The sequence below is a fragment of the Ctenopharyngodon idella genome, chromosome 14, assembly GCF_019924925.1.
Source record: "Ctenopharyngodon idella isolate HZGC_01 chromosome 14, HZGC01, whole genome shotgun sequence".
NCBI classification, from domain to species: Eukaryota; Metazoa; Chordata; class Actinopteri; order Cypriniformes; family Xenocyprididae; genus Ctenopharyngodon; species Ctenopharyngodon idella.
The window spans coordinates 30296365-30323712 of NC_067233.1; the positions used below are offsets into that span (position 1 = coordinate 30296365).

The window sequence follows — 27348 nt, forward strand, 5'->3', positions numbered from 1 at the left end:
AGTTTTCCCCTCCAGTGTCGCTGCCCAGCAAAGAAGGAACCCTGGAATGAATAAAATTGCTCTTCTGTTAGCTTTATTGCTGAAATTGTTGATTTATTGATTTGATTCTGAGGCACTCTATAATCATTGCATACCCAGATATCTCCAATTGAACTGGCTTAATGCATACTTAAACCTAGACTACTCAGGCATCAAAATTCAAATTCAAACTTCCAGATGGAGTCAAAGTGTAGTAACTTTAACAACAAGCACTCTGTATTAAGAAACAGTGTTGCAGTAGTAATGTACCTTGGCACATTGATGTGATCTCAATTAAAAAAAAAAAAAAAAGAAAGAAAGAAAAAAAGAAAAAGAAAAAAGTACATTTTCTTCTCCTTTGAGATCAATTTTTGAGAACACTTTTCTTCTATATTGCTCTGTTATGTCTTTTTGATACAAAACAGACAAATTCCGTGCTTCACAGAAAACAACTATTCCTTCATCAAATTAAAAATTCTTACACTTTTTTTCCCCCACATAGAAATCATATATCCTTCATTTCTAAAAATAGATAAACATGCAAAATCAACATCAAGTTATTCCACAGCATCTAGGAATTAAATTCCACACAGTTTCACAAAAACTACATGTATTACAAGACACAAACCTTTTTCATTATTCAAGTTCTTATCCTTTTTCAAATCTCCCCATTCGCAAGAAATTAAAAGCACACCTATGTTTAAAAAACAAGCAAATTGTAGTCTTTGAACGCAAACTGTGTCAGATCCACCGTTCCTCCATAGTTACTCTATTGAGACTCTGGATTCATTCACACTCTTGTTTTAGGGCCTCTGTGTTGATTTTCCTTGCCATGTCTTTTTTAGGCATTTGTGGCGTGTTGGATTTCACTGTGAGGATGACAGGTGGAGTTCTCAGGGCTTCAGTAACAACCATCTTTCCAGGATTCATCAGTGATAGGAGCACAGGGTTTGGTCATTCCAAGTGATCTGCTATGGAGGGAAATAAGCAAAATAACCTTAATTTCAAATAACTTTCACAATGGCTATGGCAGCAGTGTATTTTGCAGATTGTAAGATACCTTCTGGGTGTCTGTGGAAGCCTGCCTCTGGAAGAAGGCGATGTTGGCGTCACGCCTCTTCCAGGCGTTTGCCTGGCTACAGCAGCGCTCCTGCAGCCCGAGTATGCTGCACTATTGGTGGGACCCGGGGATTGAACCCTCCTTATCCCTCCCTGGGCACCTGGTGGCCCTTTGGCATGCTGTCGCACTGCAGACATAGAGCCCACGGGACTGAGAGCTTTCATGGGTGCCCGCAGATAGAGAGGGGACTGGCCATCGCCCCTCATCCTTGCAGATGATACACCTGCAAGAGCACCCAATCACAAACACTCATGTAATATCCTCATCAATGTTATTAATTTAGAAAATTTACAGAAGGATCTGAGTTTTAACCAGCAGTCTAAACTTTACAGAAAGTGTAAGAAAGACTTCCACACTGACAAAAATAAATAAATAAATAAATCCTAGACACTTGCAGGAAACACCAAGTAAGGACTTGGTTCATAACCGTAGTGATATAGTCACAAGCCATTATTCCTCGCCCAGGCAAGCAGAAACCGGAGTCCTCATTTATAAAGACATGTGTAGAATGATCCTAATGTTAATGTACAACAGCTTCCAAAATGTATGTACAAACACACAAAAAAGATGTTCCTAAATGCATCCCTTTTTATAAATCGCTGTTCATTTTAAATCCATGCACAATATGAACAAATGCATTAACTCCACCTACAGACGCCTTCATGGTTCAAGATGAAGTACAGCGCTCATCATCAATGGGCAAGAAAATCGCAGCACGCTCTTGGAAAACGTATGTGCTGCATGGCCCGGTTTTTGGCCAACATGTGTGAGAGATATTCCAGGAATTCATAAACATATTGAATTCATTTCAGTGATACAATTATCACAAAGCAGTTAATATGTTGCTCATTTGCACATATAATGTTATTAATGCACTGGATTTGACAATAATTGGATATGATTATCTATTCATCTTCACATTTTAATAAACAATGTTGGATTATTTTAATTACTGGTTTAATTACTTCATATGCATGCTCTTTAGTTGACCTACGCCTTTATAAAACCCGGTTTGCTCCTCACTTTTGAAGTAGGATGAAATCCCTTGGAATTTAGGATCAAATCCATTTTTATGTGCTTTTCATGAACGAGGCCCCGAGACCAGGAGTTGGAGGGAAAAGCTGAGCCGAAAGATGTCTTGGTAGGGAGCAAAATACTCAAGGAAAGCTGGATGCCATCTGATGAAGCAAGCTTCTGTCCAAGACAACAGTCTCAAAGGAAGTGACTGAAGGAGGCATTCCTTATGCCCAGTTCAGACTACACAATTTTAGCCCGGTTGTCATGATCTGCTTGGCGTAGGGTGTCGTGGGGATTCATAAACAACAATGAGCGTTGGGACGCAAGATTCGATTTCGTCTCATGTAGTGTGTCATAGTCGACGACAACTGATGCAGTGCGCTTGACACAAATTTCATTATCAGAAAAGTATGAGCACTGCTGGATTTTTGTAACTTTGGCAGGTCACACATGCACATTTATTTTATTTTTTTTGCAGTAATTAGTTTATCCACAAGGTGGCAACCATGCCCTGGGAGCATCGATTCACAAGGTAATCAAAGAAAACCTGCTTAAACGGAACAGACCGGAACACATGCAAGCTACAGCGACAATGGAGGCCTATATAGACGAGATTATGCAAAGAGGTTAGAAAGTACCCTCATTTGTACAACTCTAGCATGAAAGAATACAAATATATTTACATGGGTTGTAACTCGTAGCGAGAGGTTGCTCGAAACTGCGCATGCGTTGAACACCTGTGTACGTGTACGAGTCAAGTGAAGTATACTTTGCAAGGCTGTGCGTTCGACTGTAACGCTAGCGTATGTGTAAGAAACAAAGTATGCAAAACTGCTTACATTTCCTTCCAAGCGGAGGTCTGGACAATACTTTTTTGGAACAGTTATACATTTCCATTGGAGCAGCCGCAGTACTTTATAAAAGAAAAAATCCTAAACACTTAAAAAAAAAAAAAAAAAATCCTAATACACCACTATGTCCAACTGAATGCACTCTGATGCCGGAAGTGATCGCTCGCACTCACTGACATATACACGCGAGAGATCACTTCCGTCATCAGAGCGCGTTTTTAGACCTCACCAACCGGATGCGCAAGGCAGTTGGACATAGTGGTGTATTAGAGGTAAAAAAAAAAAAAAAAAAGATAAATACTGTTCGGTTTTTCGCACAAACCGATCGTTTCGTGTCTTAGGACATCAATGTGTTGTCACGAGCCACAGGGTTTAATTTGGATTTGTCTGTGCATGTTTTTTTGACTCTTATAGATGGAGTTACCATTGACATGCATTATACGACTAACAGACCGCAACGATTGGAGTTAAAAATCATCATTTGTGTTCTACTGAAGAAACAAAGTCACCTACATCTTGGATGCCCTGGAGGTAAGCAGATCAACATCAAATTTTCATTTTTGGATGAACTATCCCTTTAAGACTATTCTTAAGAGCATTTCTGAGAAGTTTTATACATACAGGCACTGATGTTTTATCATACTGGGGGTGCAGGGTTTACCGCTTAAGAAAAGTATGGCCTATTTTTATATTTTGCTGTAAACTACTAAAACCAAAAAATTTACATAATCTTATAAACACAACTCTCATCATGAGCACAAAAAGTTAACTAGTAATTTTAAAGTTTTTTGTTTTTCCTTACCATCTATAAATAATTTTCCAAATTATAACATTGTTTATGAAATGCTCTTAATATGCTGATTAGGAATTCTAATGTATGAGGAAAAAAAAAAAAAAAAAAAATTGTCTAAAAGGCACCACGTTAAAGGGTTATTTCAACCAAAAATGAAAATTCTGTCATCATTTACTCACCCTCAAGTTGTTCCAAACCTGTATGATTTTTTTTCTCCTGCTGAACACAAAAGAAGATATTTTGAAGAATGTCAGTAACCAAACAGTTGATGGGCCCCACTGACTTCCATGGTATATATTTTTTTTCTCCATACTATGGAAATCAATGGGGGCCCCATCAACTGTTTGGTTACCCATATTCAAAATATCTTCTTTTATGTTAGCAGAAGAAATAAATTCATACAGGTTTGGAACAACATAAGGGTGAGTCAATGATGACAGAACAGAGTCATAAACCTTTGTTGGTCACAAGCTACTAACTTCCAGGTTGACCTACAAAAATACGTCATCCCTGCACATCAAAGGATGTGTTATAGTGGCTCAAACTGCCACTACAGGTGCAACAGGTTTTAAGAGCAGACTAACGGTGTGAGAGATAATGGATGTAAGGGGACGAGAAACTGGACAAATAGTGTATTGTCAGTTCAACAATGGTTCAGAGTTAAGGAGTGGTCATACAGAAACCAGACACACACCTGTACAACTCAACATCCATTCATCTCACCGCTATGATGGGGATTATGGGGTTGTGGACAATGGACAGTGGGTTAGAGGCACATCATCATTATACAGCTGTACCTGAGGAGAAGGGATAAGGGTGAAGGTGAAGCAGAGGAGTGGGGTACCAACCTGTAGGGGAGTGGGGCAGACGGGACGTGCGGTTGCTTGAACTCTGTAAGTTAGCCTCCATGCTGCGGCTGTTTCTGACTGCCTCCAGAGAGTGCAGGCTGGTGCGCGGGGTCAGGTTAGGCATGCTGTGCCTGAGCTCCTCTGAAAACCACACACACAGCCTGCTTAACACACTACCTGCCCACTGAGAATATGTTGCTGTTTGAAATGCAGAAGGTATACATGCAGGTGCAATGCTGATCAGCCAGTCGACAATATTAAAGGGGATGTACCATGCTGTGTGTTTTCTCTGAGGTCCACTAATATAGTTTATCATGACCACTTTGTCCCTCTCTGACCCTTAGGATCAAACAGGTAGTTTTTGTTGCAAAGCCTTTAAGACCTCACACCTCTTCATATGTGAAATTAGTAGCAGTGCTTTGTTGTGAGCTGGGACTTTGCTGACAGATCCAAAACTGGTTTTAATTCCCCATCCTTCAATAACAGCCTCTTTGCAAAGTTGCATTACACAGTTACAGACTTGTGAACAATTTGCACTGAAATGTGCCACTCAAGGTGTCAAGATCAGACCAAAATGATCAGGGACTTTCAGCTGCACATTTTACTCTTATCATTAGATCTTCTAGTATTCAAGAATAACAGAATCTATTCCGTTCTCACTTTGCTACCTCACCGCAAAGTTATTTATTATTCTGAACATAATCAGAGCTTTGTAATGGGATTGAATAGTGCCTGAGTTTTTCAAGCTCCAAAAAACGCATGCATCCATCATAAATGTAATCCTTACGGCTCAAGGGGGTTACTAAATGCCTTCTGAGGTGAAGGGATTGGCTTTTGTAAGAAAAATATCCATATTTAAAACTTTATAGACCAATTTGGAGCAGACGTCACAGTCACGTCACTTGCAAATGCACGTGCATAATGGTGGCAGATAAATAGCGTTAACTAGTGGAGGAAAGTGTGCAAAATCCACAGAATAAGAGAAAAATGTTTTGTTGTGCCTTTGGATGTCAGAATCGGAATGCAACAAATATAGTCTTCATTTTTATAGAGTACCATCGTTGAAGACACCCTTTGAAGCTAAACAGATGTTTATGTTGTAAGTCACAGACTGGACTGATGAAACCTGCAATGATTAGTCTACTATTAAAAAGCATGTTTGATGTAAACAGTAAGTCTACATATTATTCACATATGCAGTTCATAGGGGACATACATACATAGCAGTTACAGCATGAAAATATTTAAACCTATAACATTTTACATAGATAACATAGCCTAACATTTTAATTTCACAATTCTGACTTGTTTTCTTGCATTTGCATGTTTATATCTTCCAGTTCAGATTTTATAACTTGCAATTGTAAGTTTATATCAGAATTCGGAGAGGAAAAAAGTCAGAATTGTGGGATATAAATGTGCAATTATGAGGAAAAAAGACAGAATAAAGAGTATATCTCACAAATCTGTTGTTCCTTCTAAGAATTGTGAGATATAAACTCGGATTTGGCAGAAAAAGTCAGAATTGTGAGATATAAACTCGAAATTAACTTTTTTTATTCTTTTATTCTGTGGCTTCCATAGACTGCTACTGCAGAACCGTCATTTTCTGCCACCAGGTAGGCTCCGCCAACAAAAAAACATCACTGTTTGCAAACACAAAATAGGTCTATAAACTATAATCAATGCGCGTTCACAAGAGATTAGAGTTCCGGCGGAAGGGTGACCTCTGACCCAAAGTATGACGTAGGACGCATGACATAGGAGTAGCCCAAGTTTAGGTGAGGCCCATTTTTCCTAAACATCTTGTAATGAAAGCTACAGCAGTGCCAAGTATTTGGTCCTCGGAGGCAATGGCGGTACATATTTATAATCTTTAAGTGTGTTTGTAATAAACGTCAAGCCAGATTTTAACGCTATTAAGAGACCAAGTGTATCATTGTTAGAGTTCTGCTAATCAAATCAGTACACAGATACTTAAGTTTACTCAAGCTGAATATGTGCCGGTGTAGTTTATCTTACTGTTGCCTTTATCTTGCTAAGTTGGGGTTTATAAGGCACTTAATATTCAGTAATTTTACTGATTTGTATGATTTACTGATTTACACGATTGTATGAGAACAAAACTTAAACTGAATTGATGAATAATGTCTTCTGTAGAGCTGCTTTACAGCAGAATTAGACTTTGTCTCATATTTGATGAAGTTTGCATTGATTGTTATTTCCTGTTTATTAATATGAAGTTGCTTTTTGAAGCTGTACTACATAAAGCACTATATAAATAAAAGAAGACTTGACTTGGCTACTGTAAATCCTTGACGCAACATGACATTCGGAAAATTATCTTTTTTCTTTTTTTTTTTTAACAAATATTTTAACTTTTTGGTGCAAAAACATTGCTAACTTCATAAGCTAACATCCAGAAACAAAAATCTGAAAATGCATTTCATGACCCCTTTAAATGACAATTCTTCATTCTACAACACAACATCAATGATCCTTAATATCTACAGGGCAAGTGCATCCATAATTTGGTTCATCAATCAGTTATGTTGTACAAACAATTTGCCTTAACATAGGATTTCCACCAGGCTTATGTATACCACAAAATGCTGATTTCATATCTGATTAATATACTAAATGTCCTACCCTCACTCTTAGACCCTGGGCCCTGTAGGGAGCGGCGGGACATGCGTGGACGTGGGGCGGCCAGGCGGTTGTACTCGGCCAGTGTGCTGGGAGAGAGACAGCGGGGAGAGCTGTGTGGTGAGGGCGAGTAGCGTTGGAGACGCTGAGGCAGAGAGCAGCATTCATCCTCCTCATCTTCCTGACTGTAGGAGTCAAACTCCTGATCGCTGTAGGTGCCTCGACGCAGAGACTGCAGGGAGGCAGATGAGCTGCGGCGCGAGGCCGAGGTAGAGGCGTAGTCCTGCCGGAGACCTTAAAAACACAAAGACATGAAACTGGCTATAATAATGCAGAAAAAGCTTTTTTGAAACTGCTCATGGTATGACATCAGTAGCATTATTACAACAAAACAAGCTTGAAAGTCAAAAATTAAAACTTTGAAGTTGGTATAGAAATAAGTACTACAGATTTTGAAATGTATTTGACCATTCAGGTGCATAACGTTTTACTACAAGGCACAAGTGCTCTTCACAGAACACGGAAAGCAGCCGCCTGTCTATTATACAGTGCGTCGGTACACCATACTACTGATTCTGTAGCAAAATTGGTATTGATCTTTTTGACTATAGTAGTGATATCCTTAGAGCCAAGTTTGATCGACACAGGCTGAATGCTCTAAAAGGTATTACAGAAAGACATTTATCTATGGGATTTTAAGCCTAATCAGTTAGAAAAGACATAGACTTTCAGTACGTTCTGATAGTGTGTTATGCTGAGTTTGGTGAATGTAGCTTGCAAGCTGTAGAAGTTGCATTTAATAACAGTATGTTGACTTCTGTACACTCAGAGATGTGTTGTTTTTGACAATCACTGTTTATAATGAAAGAATCTTTGAGGTCAATCTCTACTCTCTACATTTCATCCATAAAATCAACAACGGCATTTTTGAAATGACATTTCTGACAAATGACATTTCCAAAAATGCATATTCAAGAGGAAAATTGTTACGGTTGAACAGTTTGAGAAAGACAGAGAGAAAGACGGAGAGAAAAACAGTTGAGAAAGAAAATGTGTAAAAGTATATTAAATCTTAATAAATCTGCTGCAGTCAAACAACAAAAGACAAAGATAAAATCACTTACTGCTCTTGAATGAATAACTTTTGTAGTTGTAATAAGGATTAGTCTATATTTAATACAGCAGTGTTATTTTACATGTAATTACTTTATTCAGTTTCTGTTGTAGGCTATTATATTATACATCTTCCTGAAAAACCTAAAGCACTGTTTATTTCATTTGTACTTTTGTTCTGTTTTATTTATTTGAAGGCTTTGTTTGTAATTCGTTTCATTGTTCTTATTGTATTGCTGACTGTTTACTTGTCTTCTGTAACTATTTTGAGAACCTTCTACTTACATTAGTTAAGGATTAGTAAAATTAAAATTATCCCATAATTGACTCACCCTAGGTGTAAGTAAGACTTGAATCATATCTCCCACCAATAATCGTGTCAAATAATCATGATTTCAATATTGACCAAAATAATCGTGATTATGATTTTTGCCATAATCGAGCAGCCCTACCCTCAACCGCTGTGTAATATTTACACAATAGACTCAAGTTAAATCTTTAAAAGTGTTCTCCATACACAAATAACAGTGGTCTACAGTTTGCTTGAACCGTAATCAGATCTTGCTGTTGAAACAATGAGTTTCAAACAAATGACAAGAATAGAAATCATTTTCATATCCTACATTTATTTGCATTTTGCATGAATAAATGGTGCACTGTGGTGAGGTGAAAAGCCCTCAGGGCCTGGATTTGTCTGGTAAAGCATACTTACTCTCCTCCTGCAGACGAGCCATTATCTGAACGTCAGTCAGATCCTGAAGCTTATAGCCCATGGAGATGGAGTCATCTGAGGTGCTTAATTCACTATCAATAGAAGACTGTGAACTGAGAGCAGAGTGGACGCCCACGTGACCTTTAAACAACAGAGAACATACTCAATTTTAGGGCTGCAACAACCAATCAATAAAACTGATAATAATAGATAAAAAGAATCATCAGTGAATTTGATTATCGATTAATCGCATCTGCTTGCTGTGCACAGAAAACATCCTCCAGTCACGACACTTTTAAAATGTGAATACCGAAAAGCACAGAGTCAACTGCTGTGGAAAAAATGCAGGAACCAAGTTGTGTCCCAAACAGAAAGATGAGAAAGCTTTATATTAAGTTTCAAACTCACAAGCATTTACACAAAACACAGATGCCTGTGTTGTTTAACACATTTGAGATGTGTTTTCCCCGCGGCATAACTTACATTTGATTGTTATACTTTATAATGTTAAAAACCTACGCAAGTATTATCTATTTTGCATAAAATGCTGAGAGCAAGAAAGTCTTTTTACAAGTCTTGTAAAACTGTTTATTTTACATGGCAACAGTGTTTTAGGGGCCTTAAAACACACTTTTGAAAATGGGTTTCAAAGTTTTTGAGGTAACACTTTACAATAAGGTTCATTAGTTAACTACATTAGTTAACATGAACTAATAATGAACTGCACTTATACAGCATTTATTAATCTTTGTTAATGTTAATATCAACATTTACTAATACATTATTAAAATCAAGAGTTGTATTTGTTAACATTAATGCACTGTGAAGTAACATGAACAAACTATGAACAGCTGTATTTTTATTAACTAATGTTAACAAAGATAAACAAATACAGAAACAAATTTATTGCTCATTGTTAATTCATAGTTAATACATTAATGTTAACAAATGAACCTTATTGTAAAGTGTTACCATTTTTAAAAATGATACCGTTATCTTCTCCGTGTAAACTTGTGAAAATGGTGACGTCATGCGCATGCATATTACATGTGAAGAAAGACTACAAAAGCCTATAGTCTGAACAAGTACTGGTGTAATACTGTATTTTTAGTCGTTTTCGCAGATCCGTGTGAACGGGGATCGTATTGACAACGTTGTCGTCTGTACGTGAAAAACACAAAAGGAAAACTTCCGTTTTAGTATATTGTTGTCGTGTAAACGTACATACCCTCTGTTAAACTTCACTGAACGAGTGCTAATGCGCATATGTACATCAAAACAGACGGAACGCAATAGAGTGGGATTTTGATGGATGTTAAATGTATCCTTAAAATGCTAAATGTAAAACAAGTAATTGTATTTTTATGAGAGCAGTAACTAAAGACAATTGATTTTGTAAATAAGTAAAATAATTAGTTCAGATGAGTGAATGTTTAGTCTGTGCTATTGTTTTTATTACAGTCTGCATGTTTTAGAACGTAATGCTTATATTTAACCTTTTTTCACATGATGTATGGCATAGCACACAGATACATTCATTATGTTTCATAGCTTTCAATCTGCACATTGTTTAGAGGATGACAACAGACGGGATGTGGAATAATGTTTTTCAAATACAGAAAATTAAATTTTTTTAGCCTACTTCATAGAAAATACCAAGATATGTATTGTACAGTATCTCACAGAAGTGAGTACACCCCTCACATTTTTGTAAACATTTTATTATATCTTTTCATGTGACAACACTGAAGAAATGACACTTTGCTACAATGTAAAGTAGTGAGTGTACAGCTTGTATAACAGTGTAAATTTGCTGTCCCCTCAAAATAACTCGACACACAGCCATTAATGTCTAAACCGCTGGCCACAAAAGTGAGTACACCCCTAAGTGAAAATGTCCAAATTGGGCCCAATTAGCTATTTTCTCTCCCCGATGTCATGTGACTCGTTAGTGTTACAAGGTCTCAGGTGTGAATGGGGAGCAGGTGTGTTAAATTTGGTTTTATCTCGCTCACTCTCTCATACTGGTCACTGGAAATTCAACATGGCACCTCATGGCAAAGAACTCTCTGAGGATCTGAAAAAAACAATTGTTGCTCTACATAAAGATGGCGTAGGCTATAAGAAGATTGCCAAGACCCTGAAACTGATCTGCAGCACGGTGGCCAAGACCATACAGCGGTTTAACAGGACAGGTTCCACTCAGAACAGGCCTCGCCATGGTCGACCAAAGAAGTTGAGTGCACATGCTCAGCGTCATATCCAGAGGTTGTGTTTGGGAAATAGACGTATGAGTGCTGCCAGCATTGCTGCAGAGGCTGAAGAGGTGGGGGTCAGCCTGTCAGTGCTCAGACCATACGCCGCACACTGCATCAAATTGGTCTGCATGGCTGTCGTCCCAGAAGGAAGCCTCTTCTAAAGATGATGCACAAGAAAGCCCGCAAACAGTTTTCTGAAGACAAGCAGACTAAGGACATGGATTACTGGAACCATGTCCTGTGGTCTGATGAGACCAAGATAAACTTATTTTGTACAGATGGTGTCAAGCGTGTGTGGCGGCAACCAGGTGAGGAGTACAAAGACAAGTGTCTTGCCTACAGTCAAGCATGGTGGTGGGAGTGTCATGGTCTGGGGCTGAATGAGTGCTGCCGTCACTGGGGAGCTATAGTTCATTGAGGGGACCATGAATGCCAGCATGTACTGTGACATACTGAAAGAGAGCATGGGCAGCAGGGCAGTATTGATAACGACCCCAAACACACCTCCAAGACGACCACTGCCTTGCTAAAGAAGCTGAGGGTAAAGGTGATGGACTGGCCAAGCATGTCTCCAGACCTAAACCCTATTAAGCACCTGTGGGGCATCCTCAAATGGAAGGTGGAGGAGCGCAAGGTCTCTAACATCCACCAGCTCCGTGATGTCGTCATGAAGGAGTGGAAGAGGACTCCAGTGGCAACCTGTGAAGCTCTGGTGAACTCCATGCCCAAGAAGGTTAAGGCAGTGCTGGAAAATAATGGTGGCCACACAAAATATTGACACTTTGGGCCCAATTTGGACATTTTCACTTAAGGGTGTGCTCACTTTTGTGGCCAGCGGTTTAGACATTAATGGCTGTGTGTTGAGTTATTTTGAGGGAACAGCAAATTTACACTGTTATGCAAGCTGTACACTCACTACTTTACATTGTAGCAAAGTGTCATTTCTTCAGTGTTGTCACATGAAAAGATATAATAAAATATTTACAAAAATGTGAGGGGTGTACTCACTTCTGTGAGATACTGTATATATTGCCATTCAGCCTAAAAAAATACTGAGATGTTATTTTTGGCCCATATCGCCCAGCCCTAGTACTGCAAGTGAGTCACATGCCTGTAGCAAAGCAAATCAAATCATTTCTGGCTAAAAATGAGGTTCATTAAACAGCAGAAACTCATGCAGAGGCAGTTACTCATGACTTTAGCGCACGCTGCAGACCAAACAGGTTTTTAAACACACGTAGCTGAAGACTAAGTTAAGAGTAATTTGCCTGCCAGAAATGTTTGCCAGACACCTCATGCATGACATCTGACCCTGTCATGTGCTTTATGTCTACTTAACACAAACAAAGTCATAACAGCTCTGTCCACACCACTGAACATTTGCATAGGTGTGCATGTTTGAGGTAAGAGGCTGTAAGGCGTGGGATGCGCAGTGAACTGGGTTAATGCCATACCTGAGCTGCCAGAGGTTAGTAGTGTTTTGTTAGTTGATTTGAGGTACCCAGCAGAGGAGGATGCTGAGACACCAGCCTCAGCTGTCTGAGATGGGCTACTGTACACGTTCTTCCATCTAGATGCTGCAAAACACAAAAATTCAAAAAATTTAACAACCAGTCAAACAACCATATAAAAAAAAAAGAAAAACCTCATCATTAATTCACCCTCATGTTGTTCAATCCCTCCATGACCTTCTTTTCCTGTGGAAAATAAAACCATACAATGAAAGTCACTGGGGTGCAGTGTTGTTTTGCACCACATTAACTTTTCAAAATTCACTCGCTCTTAAAAATATCTCTTTTGTGCTGCACAGAAAAAAAAAAAGAAAGAAAGTCAAACAGGTTTGGAGCAACATGAAGGTGAGTAAATGATGACAATTTTCATTTTTGGATGAACCTTTAAATCTTACATTTGGCATTTCACATGTAAGGATGCACAAAACATTTTCCATTTCACAAAACAGTTAACAGTGAGAATTAAAATTCAAACACTTGACAGAGCAAATGACAAAGAAAGGAGTGCAATAATCTTAATAAATATGCACTTTCATCAAGAAGTTATTCTTATAAGAAATGTTACTGTAATGGGATTATATAAAAAGAGACCCTTACATTTCAGGAAAAAAAATACATTAACTAGTTTCTGTGTTTGTTCCTGCAGAACATTTGACAATTTAAAAACATACATAATTTATATTCTAAAACTTTTTCTGGCATACAGTATAGAGCAGTGGAAGCTGGTGAAGTGGATGGTAGGCTAAAAAGGTCAATTTTTCTTCTGACTGTAAATTTAATTATTAAAATGGTTTTCATTAAATTTCACATAGAAGTTGCAATAGTCTTTTCTCCCCTAATTTGATGTATAAGAAAAAATATAGAGCAGATCTGGATTTTGTCCCTCGGGAATTGAACTTGAATTTGAACTTGATACTAGTTCAGCTAGTAGTTTTTTGCTGTGGTTTCAAAATTGGAAACAAGAATTGTGAAAGAATAGTGTAATAAGCTTATTTATTAGAATACAAGGTTACATGAGTCAAAAACATTGAAAACAACAACTATTTTTATTATTATTTTTTTTTGTGGTGGGGCCAGTAGAAAAAATCCTTAGTGTTGAGCACTGTGCATATTATAGATCTTATTGTAAACAATTCATCCATGCTTTATGTGAAATGTTTAATCAAAATCTCAAAACTGTGTCTTTCTGTGGCCCTGTTTACACCTAGTATTAAGACGCATTTTGGTCGATCCACTATCAACCACTTCTGTCCTGATTTCTTCGAGTGGAGGGTCTATGTGTGGGTAAATGTATGGGTCTTTTCAGATCTTTCGATCTAATGGACGAAATAAGCTCAAGCAATTTATATATATGAAATGCGAATGGAGACAACGGAAAAAACATAGGGAGAGCAGCAGCTTTAGTTTCTGCTCTGATAGCAACGAGACCACGGCTGTTTCTATTATGTCAAATTATTTACATATCTTGTAAAGTTTCCATACTTTGGTCTAGTCGGTTGATGAGTGTCCGACAGGCAACTTCAGTCTCTGGACTGGGGTGATCGAGAACTTTTCTACACCATTTCAGTGGTGATTCAGGCCCCTGTTCAGTCACAACCTGCTTCTTTGGTGACACGTACAACCTGAAGAGAGAAAAACAGGATGTGTTGCATTTACAGAACAGCATCAACCTGTAAAATTAGTTTTGGAGAAGAAATTAAAAATTAGTCACAGCACCTGAAAAAAGCACTTCTGGAGAGCTCTGGTGTGTCTTTATCCATCAGACTATTTACCAATCATCACCAAGAATTTACTATCCCATAAAAATGGCACCCCACAGATTCCTGTTGTTCTACATGATTATTGTTCAAATGTAAATATAGGGGAAATTTAAACAGTCGTTTCTGTGGGACAGACAGTTTTTACTGGAACAGATGCTTGACGTTCATTTGTGAAACATCATGAGCAGCTCTGATAGAGCCCATTCTCTTTCTAGACAGACGCAAACATTCATTTCCTTTTGAGAGGAAGAATATAACAATGGCAATAAGATTCCTGATTCTATTTAAAAGCAGAGTTTGGACTGCTGACTCATGTGAAAGGATTGCCACAAAAAAAATTTACAAGACACTTATGGCGATTTTCCACTGCGTAGTACGACTTGGCTCGGTTCGGTTTGACATGGCTCGGCGCGCTTTACTTTCGGTTTGCTTTTCCACTGCAGTTTAGTACCGCTTTAAAGCGGGTGGGATTATAGTCTGATTGTATAGTTGCGCTGCCTCTACTACCAACGATTGTGCACCTCGTCTACTGACCACGATATAGCCATTTCTTTTTTAAGTTGCGTGTGACAGTCGTTTAAAGCAAGTTGTTTAAAAAAAAAAGTTGCACAAACAAATGATACTGCGGTGGCTGTTACTGACTATTTAAATCTAGTGGGTCTCGTGTTTCAAATCCAATGACGCTGGTAGTGACGATTCTCTCTGACCAGTCAGTAATCTGCAGTGTTTACATGTCACATTTAGTATCGATACTGCACACTTGGAACCTCAACCGAGGTGGTACTATTTAAGCGAGCTGTACCGTTCCGTTCCATACCGAACCGTACCAATGCAGTGGAAAAGTGCCAATATTTGAATTAAAGGGGTCATGACAATCAACTTTTCCATGATCTTTTGACATATAAGTGGTTTGAACCATTAAAACAAACATTCTCTTCATTATAAACAGCATTTATTTAAAGAGGTCATGATTTGAAAATAAAAATTTTCCTTGCCCTTTTGACATAAGAGGTCATTGAACTAGTAGTTTTTTAGTTCAACAGAACAATTTATTTAGCCGCTTAACGGCTGACACCCACGGACGAGAGCACGAACACATAATTTCCACTAAGGCTGTCTACAGTGGATACAGTATATAGATTCAATTTCTGACATACTCCACACGCCTGAGTCTGTCAACAACAGGACAAATGGAAGAGTAAAGGAACGTTTACTTTGATTTGCCTGTTTAAACAGCTCATTCGCTCATTTCTGTACAAAGTTCAGAAGGATTTCAGCATCAGAAACAAGTGGATGTTTTTTTTTTTTTTTTTTAAATGGCGTACCAAATCGCATTGGAGGATTATATGTTTGTACGGGTACAGTGTAATGGAGAGTTCAAAAAGAAACTTTTGTTATAGCAGCAGGCAATGATACTTGTTCCTTTGCAATAACATTAGCCAGTCATGACAGTGGCTGTTTACTGACAAGCCTTAAAGGAGTCGCCCCTTAAAAACGGAGAGGACAGAGGGTAAGAATGAGGGATGAAAAAAATATTTTTCCACTTTTTTTGTGAAAAAAATATTCATTAGTTCACCCAAAAATGAAAGTTATCATTTAATGGTCATTTTAACTGATAAAAATAATAATTGATTGTTTAACATTGTATATCGTAAAACCGTGTTTTTTTTTAGACTGTTATCATACTGTTACAACCCTACTCCTTTAAAAAGTCTGAGCTTTTAAATTTATAATGAAATTCAAACAATAAATGTAGTGATCAATGTTCACGCAAGTAAACCAATCTCTTCCTCTTTACTACTAGCTACAGCAGGAATAAAACATGAATGGACATCAGATGGCATGTTGATATATATAGAACAACTGCCTATGTTTTACCAGTCCTTATATTTACATTACTTTACATTAATCAGATACATGAGAGACAATGTTAACAACATGCCAAACAAAATGACACACTGCAGCTTTATATAATCAGTCCTATAAAAAACTGTTATAGTCACCATCCAGGTCAAAGCAATCCTTTTTTTTTTTTTTTTTCACCATCTAGAATGAGCAGTATCACATGAAGCATAAATCCACCAAAAGCTGCTTACCACCTCACCAAAGATACGACCCAATGCTGCTACCAGACATGGCTCTATTAACCTCAAGCAGCAGATATGCACATATGGAGAGGCTAATTGCTGGCCAATGCCAATCCACTGAAGCATTAGTGGCTGGATTATTCTGATGAAAATTAAAGCTGCATTAGAGAGATTAGCTGCTTGTTATTATTGATTTGTTTTGGGAATTCTCTATTAATTAAACAAATCAATGCAAAATAATATACAAGGGATGGACTAAAAAAAGAACAGCCTTTAGCCTAATAATTACATTTATGAAAATCAATCTTTTAAGGGGTGCCCCCTAATAGTTGATTAAACGTTAGTCGACAAGAAGAGGCTTAGCCAACCAAATATTTATTAATTGGTTAGTTGCAGAAAAGAACTCCACAGGAAGTAGCAAAGTCTGTGACAGATCGCTAAAACGGCTGGTCCATGTGGTAATTATGTCTGGCAGGAAATCCAAACGTTCGCCTATCATTCATCGATCTCAAACATAATTAAAACAAGCAAGTAGTAGCCTAACGTTAGCCACTTTACATGGCCACTCGCTCTAACGTTAACCTAGATAAATGTGTGCTATTATTAGCCGCATATTCAAAGTCTTCGTGCAGAGTGTGGAAGCTAAATTAGTACCTTGCTTTACTGCATGACATGTTTAACTTAACATGCATTTCTCTCTATAGGCCAGAAATGCAAACACATCAGGGGTGAAAAAGGTGAGAAAGATGCGAGACATCCCAGGCAGGTCAAGCCATAAAAAAATAACATTCCAAAAATTGCAGGTGCAGGTTGTGGGTGGATGAGAGATAAATCATTAATGTGTTGATTTTAATAAAGACACAGAACTCTCATTTCCACGGTAAAAAAAAAGCAACAAATGTCAACATACCTTGCAACAAAAAGCAACATACCTTGCGCAATGTAGCCTGTCATTCATTCAGCACTTAATATAGCGGATGCAGGTGCGCCTTCCAGTGCAAAAGGCGTTTCGGAATTTATAAACTTTCTGGTCAGAGCAAGTTGCACATTTTAAAGTCTTGCCCATTTAAACAGTCTAGTGCAAGAAGATGCGAAAGAAAACTCAATTCAATACTCGCATGCTGTACGAGAAGTTTTCTGTGCGCACGTATCCGAATTAAGTGCCCAGAAAGCCATGTGAATACTAAATTAAGTTCTTTCACATTATCTTGCACTTGAATGGACAAATTTACACAAAATTCTGTCAGAATGCCCATCTTGGTGAGTATCCTACAGTCATCCTTTGTCTTTATTATTGTTAGCTGTTTATTTTAGAAACATTATTTTAAAAATATTTCCCCAACATTTGCATCCAAAATAGGGCTGGGCAATATATCAAGTTTGTACGATATATCAATATATTTTTATAAACAATATAGGATGAGGCAATACTGTTTATACTGATATACAGTAGTTTGATCCTATAAGCACATCTGAAAAATAGCAGAGGACACGCAGACTGACGCAGTGAGCTGCTGCAGGGAAAGTGCATAATCCAATTTGTCCTAAACATGTCATGCTTTATATAAAGGGCTTCAAAACTCGTAAGATATAGACAGTTTAACGCGGCTTGCCCCATCAGATGCTCTGACAGATACATGTGCTGACAGACTGTGCTGTTTAATATGTTTGAGATGTGGTGTTTTCCTCAGTGAATAACTTACATTTCACAGGTATATTCGCCATCTCTAAATGTCAGAAAAGTCTTGCAAATATTTCCGTTTTGCTGTCAGGAGTGGACGAGCCTTGTTACAATTTTAACACTTTTTTTTTTTTAATGTAATGTATAGCATAGCCTACATGGTTACATTCACTATATGTGTTTTCATAGCCAATATGGGCAGTATGTGAAATATGTTTTTAAATAAATACAGAATAGAAATTGGACTTTTTTTTTTTTTATCCAAATAGAAAAAAGTGGAAAATACAGAGTAATATAATGTATATTGCCATTCAGCCAAAAAATACTTAAATATTATTTTTTGTCCATATCACCCAGCCCTAATGCAAAACCACCTCTTGTAGTAATCCTTCCTCACTGACATGCAGGCTGTGTTTAGTTATTTAGTTATTGGCGGAAGGCATAGGACGTTGTGTAAGCGTTTTGAACTGCGAGAGGCGTTACACTTTCTTCCTAAGTTGAATACGGAAGGTGGTCTGGTGGAAGCTAGATATTTTCATTTATAACTTGTAAAATATGGATATTTTTCTTACACAAATGCATCGCTTCAGAAGGCCTTTATTAAGCCCCCGGAGCCGTGTGGAGTACGTTTATAATGGATGGAAGCACTTTATTCAGCTACATACTTGTTGGTCCCAAACACTGCCATTATAAAGCTTGGATGCGTCAGGATATTTATTAACATAACTCTGATTGTGTTCATCAGAAAGAAGATGAGCCAGAAGATCAAAAAGATCATGGCCACATTCACCAATGCATCACTGTTACACATTCAGAATGACAGTAGTCACAAAAGATCTCACAATAAATTACATTGTTACCTAATTTCGTTCCAAACTCATAAGTCTTCAAAACACAAATTAAGAAATTTTTAATGAGAGTTTATCTGAGAGTTTAATCCAAGTTTTGTGACGGGATATGATCGCTTTATATGATAAATAGATTTAATTTAGGCTTTTATTCACATACAAACACAAAGTGTGTGTTTTGTGAGAACCAATGAGGTTTGTTCTAATGTGTGAAACGTTTGAGCTTCTGTGTTTACCATATGTGATTGGCACTATGTATGTGTGTTGATTGTTCATGTAAATAAATTCCTAAATTAAATCTGTTCATCATAAAGCAATCATATCTCCTCATAAAACTTTGATTAAACCACTTGCTTCATATGGAATTGTTTTACGCTGCCTTTATGACTTTTTTTTGGATCTTCTAAGTTCAGGTTACCTGGGGCCTGTACCATGATGGTAGTTGAACAAACTTAGGGTTATAAGATTAGTTTCAAGTTGACAAAACCAAACCACTCCAATCTGGCTTTGTTGGTACCATGATGCCGATCATCAACTTTCTCTGTCAACTCAGGCTTTGATCCTGAGTTCTAAATTCTAATCATGGGCCAGACAATTTCATCATTAAATGTTTGTTTTTACTATATAGTGACCTTTAATTTGGAGGAAGAGAAACTGGGTGACTATTGCGTTTGATGTGATTGGTCCAATTTCGGTTTGAGATCTCTGACCCAGAACATAACCTGCCCCGAAGCAGGTTAGCCATGGAGTGTAAGTTACTATGGTGATGAACACCGCAAAAAGCCAAGTCATTTTCATGGTACCTAAAACCCAGGATTGGCACAAACTAATCTGAAACTTACCTGGCTAGCCAGCTAATCCGGCATCATGGTACAGGCCCCTGACTTTCAATGGAGAGACAGAAACATTTTTGTTTGCATTTTTGGATTTCACAAAACAAATTTATTTAAATAAATCCCTCAATGTGCCAAAAAAAAAAAAAAAAAAAAAAGTGACTTTGCCTCAACAGTAGATGTGATTGGATAACTGGACTAACCAGTGGACCAATTTCATCGCACAACATCTCAAATGTTGTTTTAATTATTCTGAAATGCCTGATCCAAAGACTGTCATCAAAACAATTTGGTATAATGACCTCCCAGAGAACTGTCTCACACTGCATTCCCAAACACCAGGCATCTGAACGCAAGATAACTCGACAACTAGGGCTCTCACTAACGATTATTTTGGTAAACAAGTAATCGGTGGATTATTTTAACGATGAATCGCGTAATTTTTTGTAGTAATAAAAAAAAAAACTGAACAATAGCCTTTAAAATGACTTATATATATATATATATATATATATAACAATGAAGCAAAAATAATTGGTTCAAATAACGTATCAAAAGCAAGTAATCACATGGTTTTATTGAACAACACTTAAAATACATAATGTAATATACATAACATAAACAATCAACTTATGTACGTTACGTATTATAACAAAATGCCTGCAGAGGGCGCCAACGGCCTAGGGGGGGGCATTCAAGAAAGCATGGTTAACTTACCGTCACATATACCCTGAACTCTCGGTTGATTAACCCAAACCTTGCTTACTCGAGGTATGCTGGTTCCAAAGCATACCTATTGGTGGTTGTGCAATAATTTTTTTAATCTTTTAATTTAGTAATCTTTATTCACTGAGAATAAGAATTATATTGTTTGTTTGATGCTAATTATTTGACAAGATATCACATATGTATTTTATTATAGAAATTATAGCACAGAAAACATCTTGTTATAAAAAGGGGGAATAAAGCAGATCCATGTGTGAGATCATGACAATAAATTAAATACATATATTAAAATTGAATAAACACACACACATATATTATATATATATATATATATATATATATATATATACACACACACACACACACACACACAAATTGTTGCATTAATATGACTATATTAATTATATAACAAGCATCTGAACACCTCTGAAGTTAACTAACTCTGGAACAGAACCTGCTCCAAAGCAAGTTGCTATGGCCACTTACATATCCTTAAAGTTACCTCTGTTTTTGGAACCGAAAGTTGAGGTTATCCGCTAGCTTACTCTTAAACATACCCAGGTATGTCACATAACCTGCTTTCTGGAATACCCCCCCGGTGACTGTTGTTGTTACACTTTACAGCAGATCAAATCCTTGTTTAATATTGGCCAAACATTTAATTCAAATGTCCAATTAATCTTTAATATTTGGCCACTTTTTTATGATAGAAATGCTACAGTGAGGGCTTAAACATTTATTTTAAAATCGTGATGAACAACAGCTTGCATATTTAGAAACATATTGATCTATTCTCCTGTGTTGGTGTAGGTTTATAAATGATTTTCGTTACATATCTGGTGAAATGGCGTACTTTGCATTCCCATATGAACATTATAAGCAACCCAAACTTAGAGATGGAGTTTGTTAACTGAGCAGCTGAGTGCTCCACGCATGTAAATGACATTTCATTTCACTTCATTTTGTAACCTGCTGCGCAAATACAAATTGAATCTCAGACTTTGTGATTTCACAATAGCACTATGCGTTTATCGTGTCGTGTCTGAGCACTCTGAGCTGCAAGTCATTTATGATGGAGGAAAAAAGAGACAGTGACCGCAACTTCCATTTTTGTTACATATATTTTGCAATGATTTTGTTCTCTTGAATACATGGGATAGAAACAGCTAATAAAAATATCTTAATTTGTGTGTTGAAGATAAAGCAAAGTCTTATGGGTTTGAGGGTGAGTAAATGATCATTTTGGGTGTCATTTTAAAGGTCATTGTTCACTTTTTAAGATAGGCTCTTTTAACCCTTTAAGCCCTGAAGGCATTTTTAGAGTTGTTTTGTTGTTGCTGTTGTTTTTTCAGTGATATACACAAAAGTAAAGACTCATAACTCCAAAACTACAGCAAGAAGAGTAAAAAGGTAGGTTTTGTTTGATAGAAAACTTTAAATTTTTTAAAAAATTCATTAGATTTGGACATTTTTGTGCAGAGTAAATGCTGATTAAAAAAAAAAAAAAAAAAAAAAAAGTGACCTCACCAACCGGATGTGCAAGGCAGTTGGACATAATGGTGTTTTAGAGATAAAAAAAATGATATAAATTCGGTTCGGTTTCTCGCACAAACGATCGTTTCGTGTCTTAGGACATCAATGTGTCGTCACGAGGTTTAATTTGGATTTGTCTGTGCATGTTTTTTTGACTCTTATAGATGGAGTTACCATCGACATGCATTATACGACTGACAGACCGCAATGGTTGGAGTTAAAAATCATCATTTGTGTTCTACTGAAGAAACAAAGTCACCTACATCTTGGATGCCCTGGGGGTAAGCAGATAAACATCAAATTTTCATTTTTGGGTGAACTATCCCTTTAAATTGCTGTCTATTGAGGAGTCATAGAGCTCTCGGATGTCATCAAAAATATCGTAATTTGTGTTCTGAAGATGAACAAAGGTCTTACGGGTGTGGACCGTCATGAGGGTGAGTAATGACAGAATTTTCATTTTTGGGTGAACTAACCCTTTAAATTGCTGTCTATTGAGGAGTCATAGAGCTCTCGGATGTCATCAAAAATATCGTAATTTGTGTTCTGAAGATGAACAAAGGTCTTACGGGTGTGGACCGTCATGAGGGTGAGTAATGACAGAATTTTCATTTTTGGGTGAACTAACCCTTTAACAACATGTAGCTACTTACTGCTGTTTTTGGAGATCTAGCTTCTTGCAAACTTCAGCTCCAACCATGATCAAACACAACAGAACCAGCTAATTAAGATCTTCAGGAGCACTTGTTAATTGTGTTGGACCAAGGTTGAAACTGAAGTCTACAGGTACGTAGATCTCCAGGAACAGGATTGGGCTCCACTGCTTTAGGGTTAGGGTTTGGTTTAGGGTTAGTTGCAAGTAATTATGCATAATTTATAGTCATTACTATAGTAGATACTAGGGATGTAACGGTTCTCGGTTTAAAAAAAAAACAACCCTACCATTCTCCATACACGGTTCGGCACGCACTTTCTCGGTTCATCTCACATCTGACGACGCATATGCATCTATAGTATGATTTGTTGAAAATAAATAAAACAGACAGACAGAGTTAGGCTAACGTATGTTTCTATCGATGGATACGCATTCTAAACTTTGTTCAATGCGAGTGCCGTATGATCAGTCATTTACACCGTCATCACCCGGGTGTTGATAGCGCGCGAGCGCAGGTTAGTACTACACACGTTGCTATCTGTGTTTAAACTAAACTCATTTAAGTCTTGCCAATTTACACATTCAAGCGCAAGACGCAAAAGAGAACTCGCGCGTGCGTGTTTGGGGAAGATTTGTGCACTCATCCGAAGCGTGCACGCAGAAGTGTGTGTACAGCACGCAAATATTGAGTTCTCTTTCAAGTCTTGTGCTTGAACAGACAAATTCACACAAAATTATGTTAACATGGCCGTCTTGGCAAGTATTCTAGCAAATATAGTAGGTTATGCCTTAAGTTAACTTAAACACTCGAGAAAGAATGCATGTGTTCAGCATCAGTGTACTGTATCCGTGCATTATGACTTAAAGTGACAGCAGCCTAATATTCCAGCTGTCTGTATGTTTTTAATGTTAAACAAAAAAAGAAAAGGAAATCACTCATTGCTTTTGACTGAACAGCTTTTGTAACTTAATTAATAATGATTAATCTTTATTTAAATTATACACTGAAGATTTATGCAATGTTGTTTTACATTTGATTAGCTACTTTATTCAAATTCTGTACCTGTAAAATACTGTTAGATACCTGAAAAACCTGAAAAGCACTGTTTATTTTATTTGTAACTTTGCTCTACTGTATTTGTGCTGTTGTTTGTAGTTTGATTATTTGTTCTTATTTTCTTTATTTTTATTTAACAGTAGTCCTTTTTTCCCTGAACATACTGAACCGTACCGAAACCGTGACCCTAAAACCGTGATAAAAACTGAACCGTGAGTCATTTGAACCGTTGCACCCCTAGTAAATACATGTAAGGTGTAACAAGGACACTGTAAAATAGAAGTGTTACCAAAAGATCAATAGACCCACCAGCTGTCTTCATCCTCGGCCTGAGCACACGTCTCCAAGTCAAGTACATCCACCTCATCCAAGGCGGACTGGTCCATACCCGCATGACCTGCTCCCAGTGTCTCTGAATCACAGACGTCTGGAGACAGACTCGTGACAAAGCGTGCCAGTGTTTGTTTGGCGCCAGAAGCACACGGTAAGCTCAAGAACCCATCCTGCTGCTCTTCATTCTCTGGCCTGCAGCCATCAGGCATTGGAGACATATCTTCACTGCTACTGCTGCCCACTGGAGGTGACAGCACCAAGTTCCCAGCATCCTCTGCTCTGGGAGAAGTGTCCATGACCTCGTGCAAGCTATTAATGTTACTTCCTGTAGTGAGGTTGCTGTTGCCCCCCAGCACTAGTTTGCTGCCCCTGTTGCGCAGGGCTTGATTTTGGACCTCCAAACGTCGCACCAGCTCCTGAAGCTTACGGACCTCCTCGAGCTCCACCGTGGTCAGGTTCGGACCAAACTCTGGCTCAGAACTAGACATCATCCCGTCTGCGTCACCATTATCGGCTGGCTGAATGACACTTCCACCATCAGGGACGACCATTCTCCTACAGAGTTAATGTAACAACATGTGTGAACAACAATGAAACAAACAAAAATAAATGATAAAATACATAGAAAAACTGCAAAATTCATCAACATATTTAACTGCATTTCACAAAGCTTCTTTACAATTTTCCTTTTACTTTACTTGTATAGTTCAATTTATTTACATACACAAATACATTTACATACAGGTGCCTCCTGTTAGGCAGTTTGTTGAACGTTTTAACGTGTTTTATACGTAACCTATAATAGAAATATTAGCTAGTTAATAAGTTATGAATATTTGTTAAATACAAAAATCACCTGCAACTATTATTTTACAGAATTAAAACAAAACACAAATATGTTATTTTATAATATTATTCGTTTTATTATTCGACACTAAAACACAGGGGCTTCTATGTTTGCAGTTTGATCAAAACCAAAAACAACAATTTAGCAAACTTTTAAAGCGGCTTTACAATCTTGTGTTTCACATCCTTTTAACAACCGTACACGTGAATGTACTTTATGCGCATATGTTCCCCATAACGCTTTGTAAACATAGTTTTAGCCTGTGCTCACTTAAATAGTGTTTTTACGATTATTACTATTATTATAAATGAAATTGCACACTATTACTTAATAGTAAATATAACTATTATTTTGTTTATAGTTGTTATTGTAGAGATGTTCAAGAAACCAAAGGTTAAATCTAGATCCGTTACACTTACGAGCTTTTTAAACTAGAAGGTTAATACTGCCATATAAAGTAACAGCTATGTTATACAATATACATATTAGGTTAATAAAATGTTCAAAACAACAACAAAAAATGGCACACAAGTTGGCAAAACAAATAAACAAACCAGCAAACAAATGAGGTTTATTTAAACTAACAATGATATACTTATAGAAAGAATTGAAAGAACGTGAATTATTCTGTAAAGATTAAACAATACTTATATAATTAGCGAAAATGTGTTTAGTAATCACAGAAATGTTGATGTAGTTATTTGCATCAGCATTAAGCTAATGTTTGTCTAGTAGCGTGTAAGCTGAGCTACTATTTCCAAATTAACTTATTACTGACATAATGATCAACATACCTCTCCTTCGTCCCAGTTTCTGCAACTATCCGATTTAATGTTTCAATATTTAAAAACAAAACAGTACATTTAAATAAGTAACCCGCCGATTTCCCGTTGTTATGTTGCAGACACTGTATTTTGTCTGTGTGGAGCTAGTTAGCTCGTTTGCTATCGACCTAAGGTGATGGACACCAGTTGAACCAATCGAATTAGAGGTCCCGCCCACTGCAGTAAGACACGAACCATATTTGGAAGTGTAGCTCCGCCTGCTGGAGGTTTGTGGAAGGTGATCGCTCAGTTCAATGTCGCTGACTTGGAGAGTCTGCAGTAACAGGGTCTGTCCGGCAGATGGGGGCACAATCAAAAAAGTCCACTGCAGCTTTGTTGTAAGGGCTGTAGCCCGAAATAAATGTTTTTGTTCACAATAAATGCTAGTGCACAAGTTACCGAACACTGCAGACTGTCTAGTGCTTACTTTTGTTATAGAATGTGAAACAGCACAGCGATTATGCAACAATAAACTCCAAACAAAAGTGGTCTACATTTTTGTTATATGACCTTACCCAGTTATCTTGCATGTTATCATTTTTTGGGGGGATAAACATGTTTTAACTAGAAGTTAAGTATATTGCATTGTGGGACACCATGCATTGTCCTAGTTGTATAGGCACATTATGACAAATGTAGCAGATCATCTGGGTATTCTAAGCATAGAGAATATTTGTATGCATAGAATACTTATATATACCTAGCCTATATATTCATGGAACTTTGTGAATTATACAACATGCAATGCCAAGTGTCATTTTATTGAGCTGAGACCCGTGGAATGGCTTATTATAGGTATAAAAAGGTCTTCATTCAAAGGACCTGAAACCTATAACGATGAATCCCTGTAACATGCATATTTTCTTGTCTTATTGGAGGTATTTATTTATTTATTTATTTATTAACCCTATAAAGCCTAACTAATAAAATTATAGTCGATAAAAAACTTTTTTTTTTTAGACAAAAACTTTAGACAAAATATGTATTTAAAAATAAAATCTTTTTTTTTTTTTTTAAATGCATGTGGCTATGTGTTTTTGTTGAATAATATTTAATACATGAGGCTTTAATGGCTCATTTGAGAATATGGTGTTCACATTCAGGAAGAAAAAACAATTCAGTTATATTCAGAGGCCCAAACAGAGTAAAAATATGCAAATTCTTTGGTGCAGGTGCTGATATTTATGACCAAAAAGTAAGATGAAATTCTGATCTTTATGACAGTATAACAGACTACTAACATGAAATGCAAATACATGTCAGTTGTCACTCTATAT

At 37.2% G+C, this 27348-nt stretch overlaps 1 protein-coding gene across 5 annotated transcripts; it reads right to left on the minus strand.

The window, feature by feature from the left end:
- Positions 1–72: 72 nt before the first annotated feature.
- Positions 73–26209, minus strand: zgc:66447 (SLAIN motif-containing protein-like). 5 transcript variants are annotated; one of them, XM_051860833.1, is made up of 10 exons: positions 26042–26209; positions 24377–24955; positions 14370–14509; positions 13038–13073; positions 12831–12953; positions 9119–9259; positions 7297–7587; positions 4648–4788; positions 1079–1361; positions 73–986 (listed from the first exon to the last, which is right to left on the minus strand). In XM_051860833.1, the coding sequence occupies exons 2-10, from the start codon at positions 24949–24951 to the stop codon at positions 920–922; spliced, it is 1797 nt and encodes a 598-aa protein (XP_051716793.1). In that variant the 5' UTR covers positions 24952–24955; positions 26042–26209; the 3' UTR covers positions 73–919. The 5 variants fall into 5 exon arrangements, with proteins under 5 accessions (XP_051716793.1, XP_051716792.1, XP_051716795.1 ...); XM_051860832.1 differs by having other exon boundaries at positions 73–989; XM_051860835.1 differs by lacking the exon at positions 13038–13073.
- Between the last annotated feature and the right edge of the window lie 1139 nt (positions 26210–27348).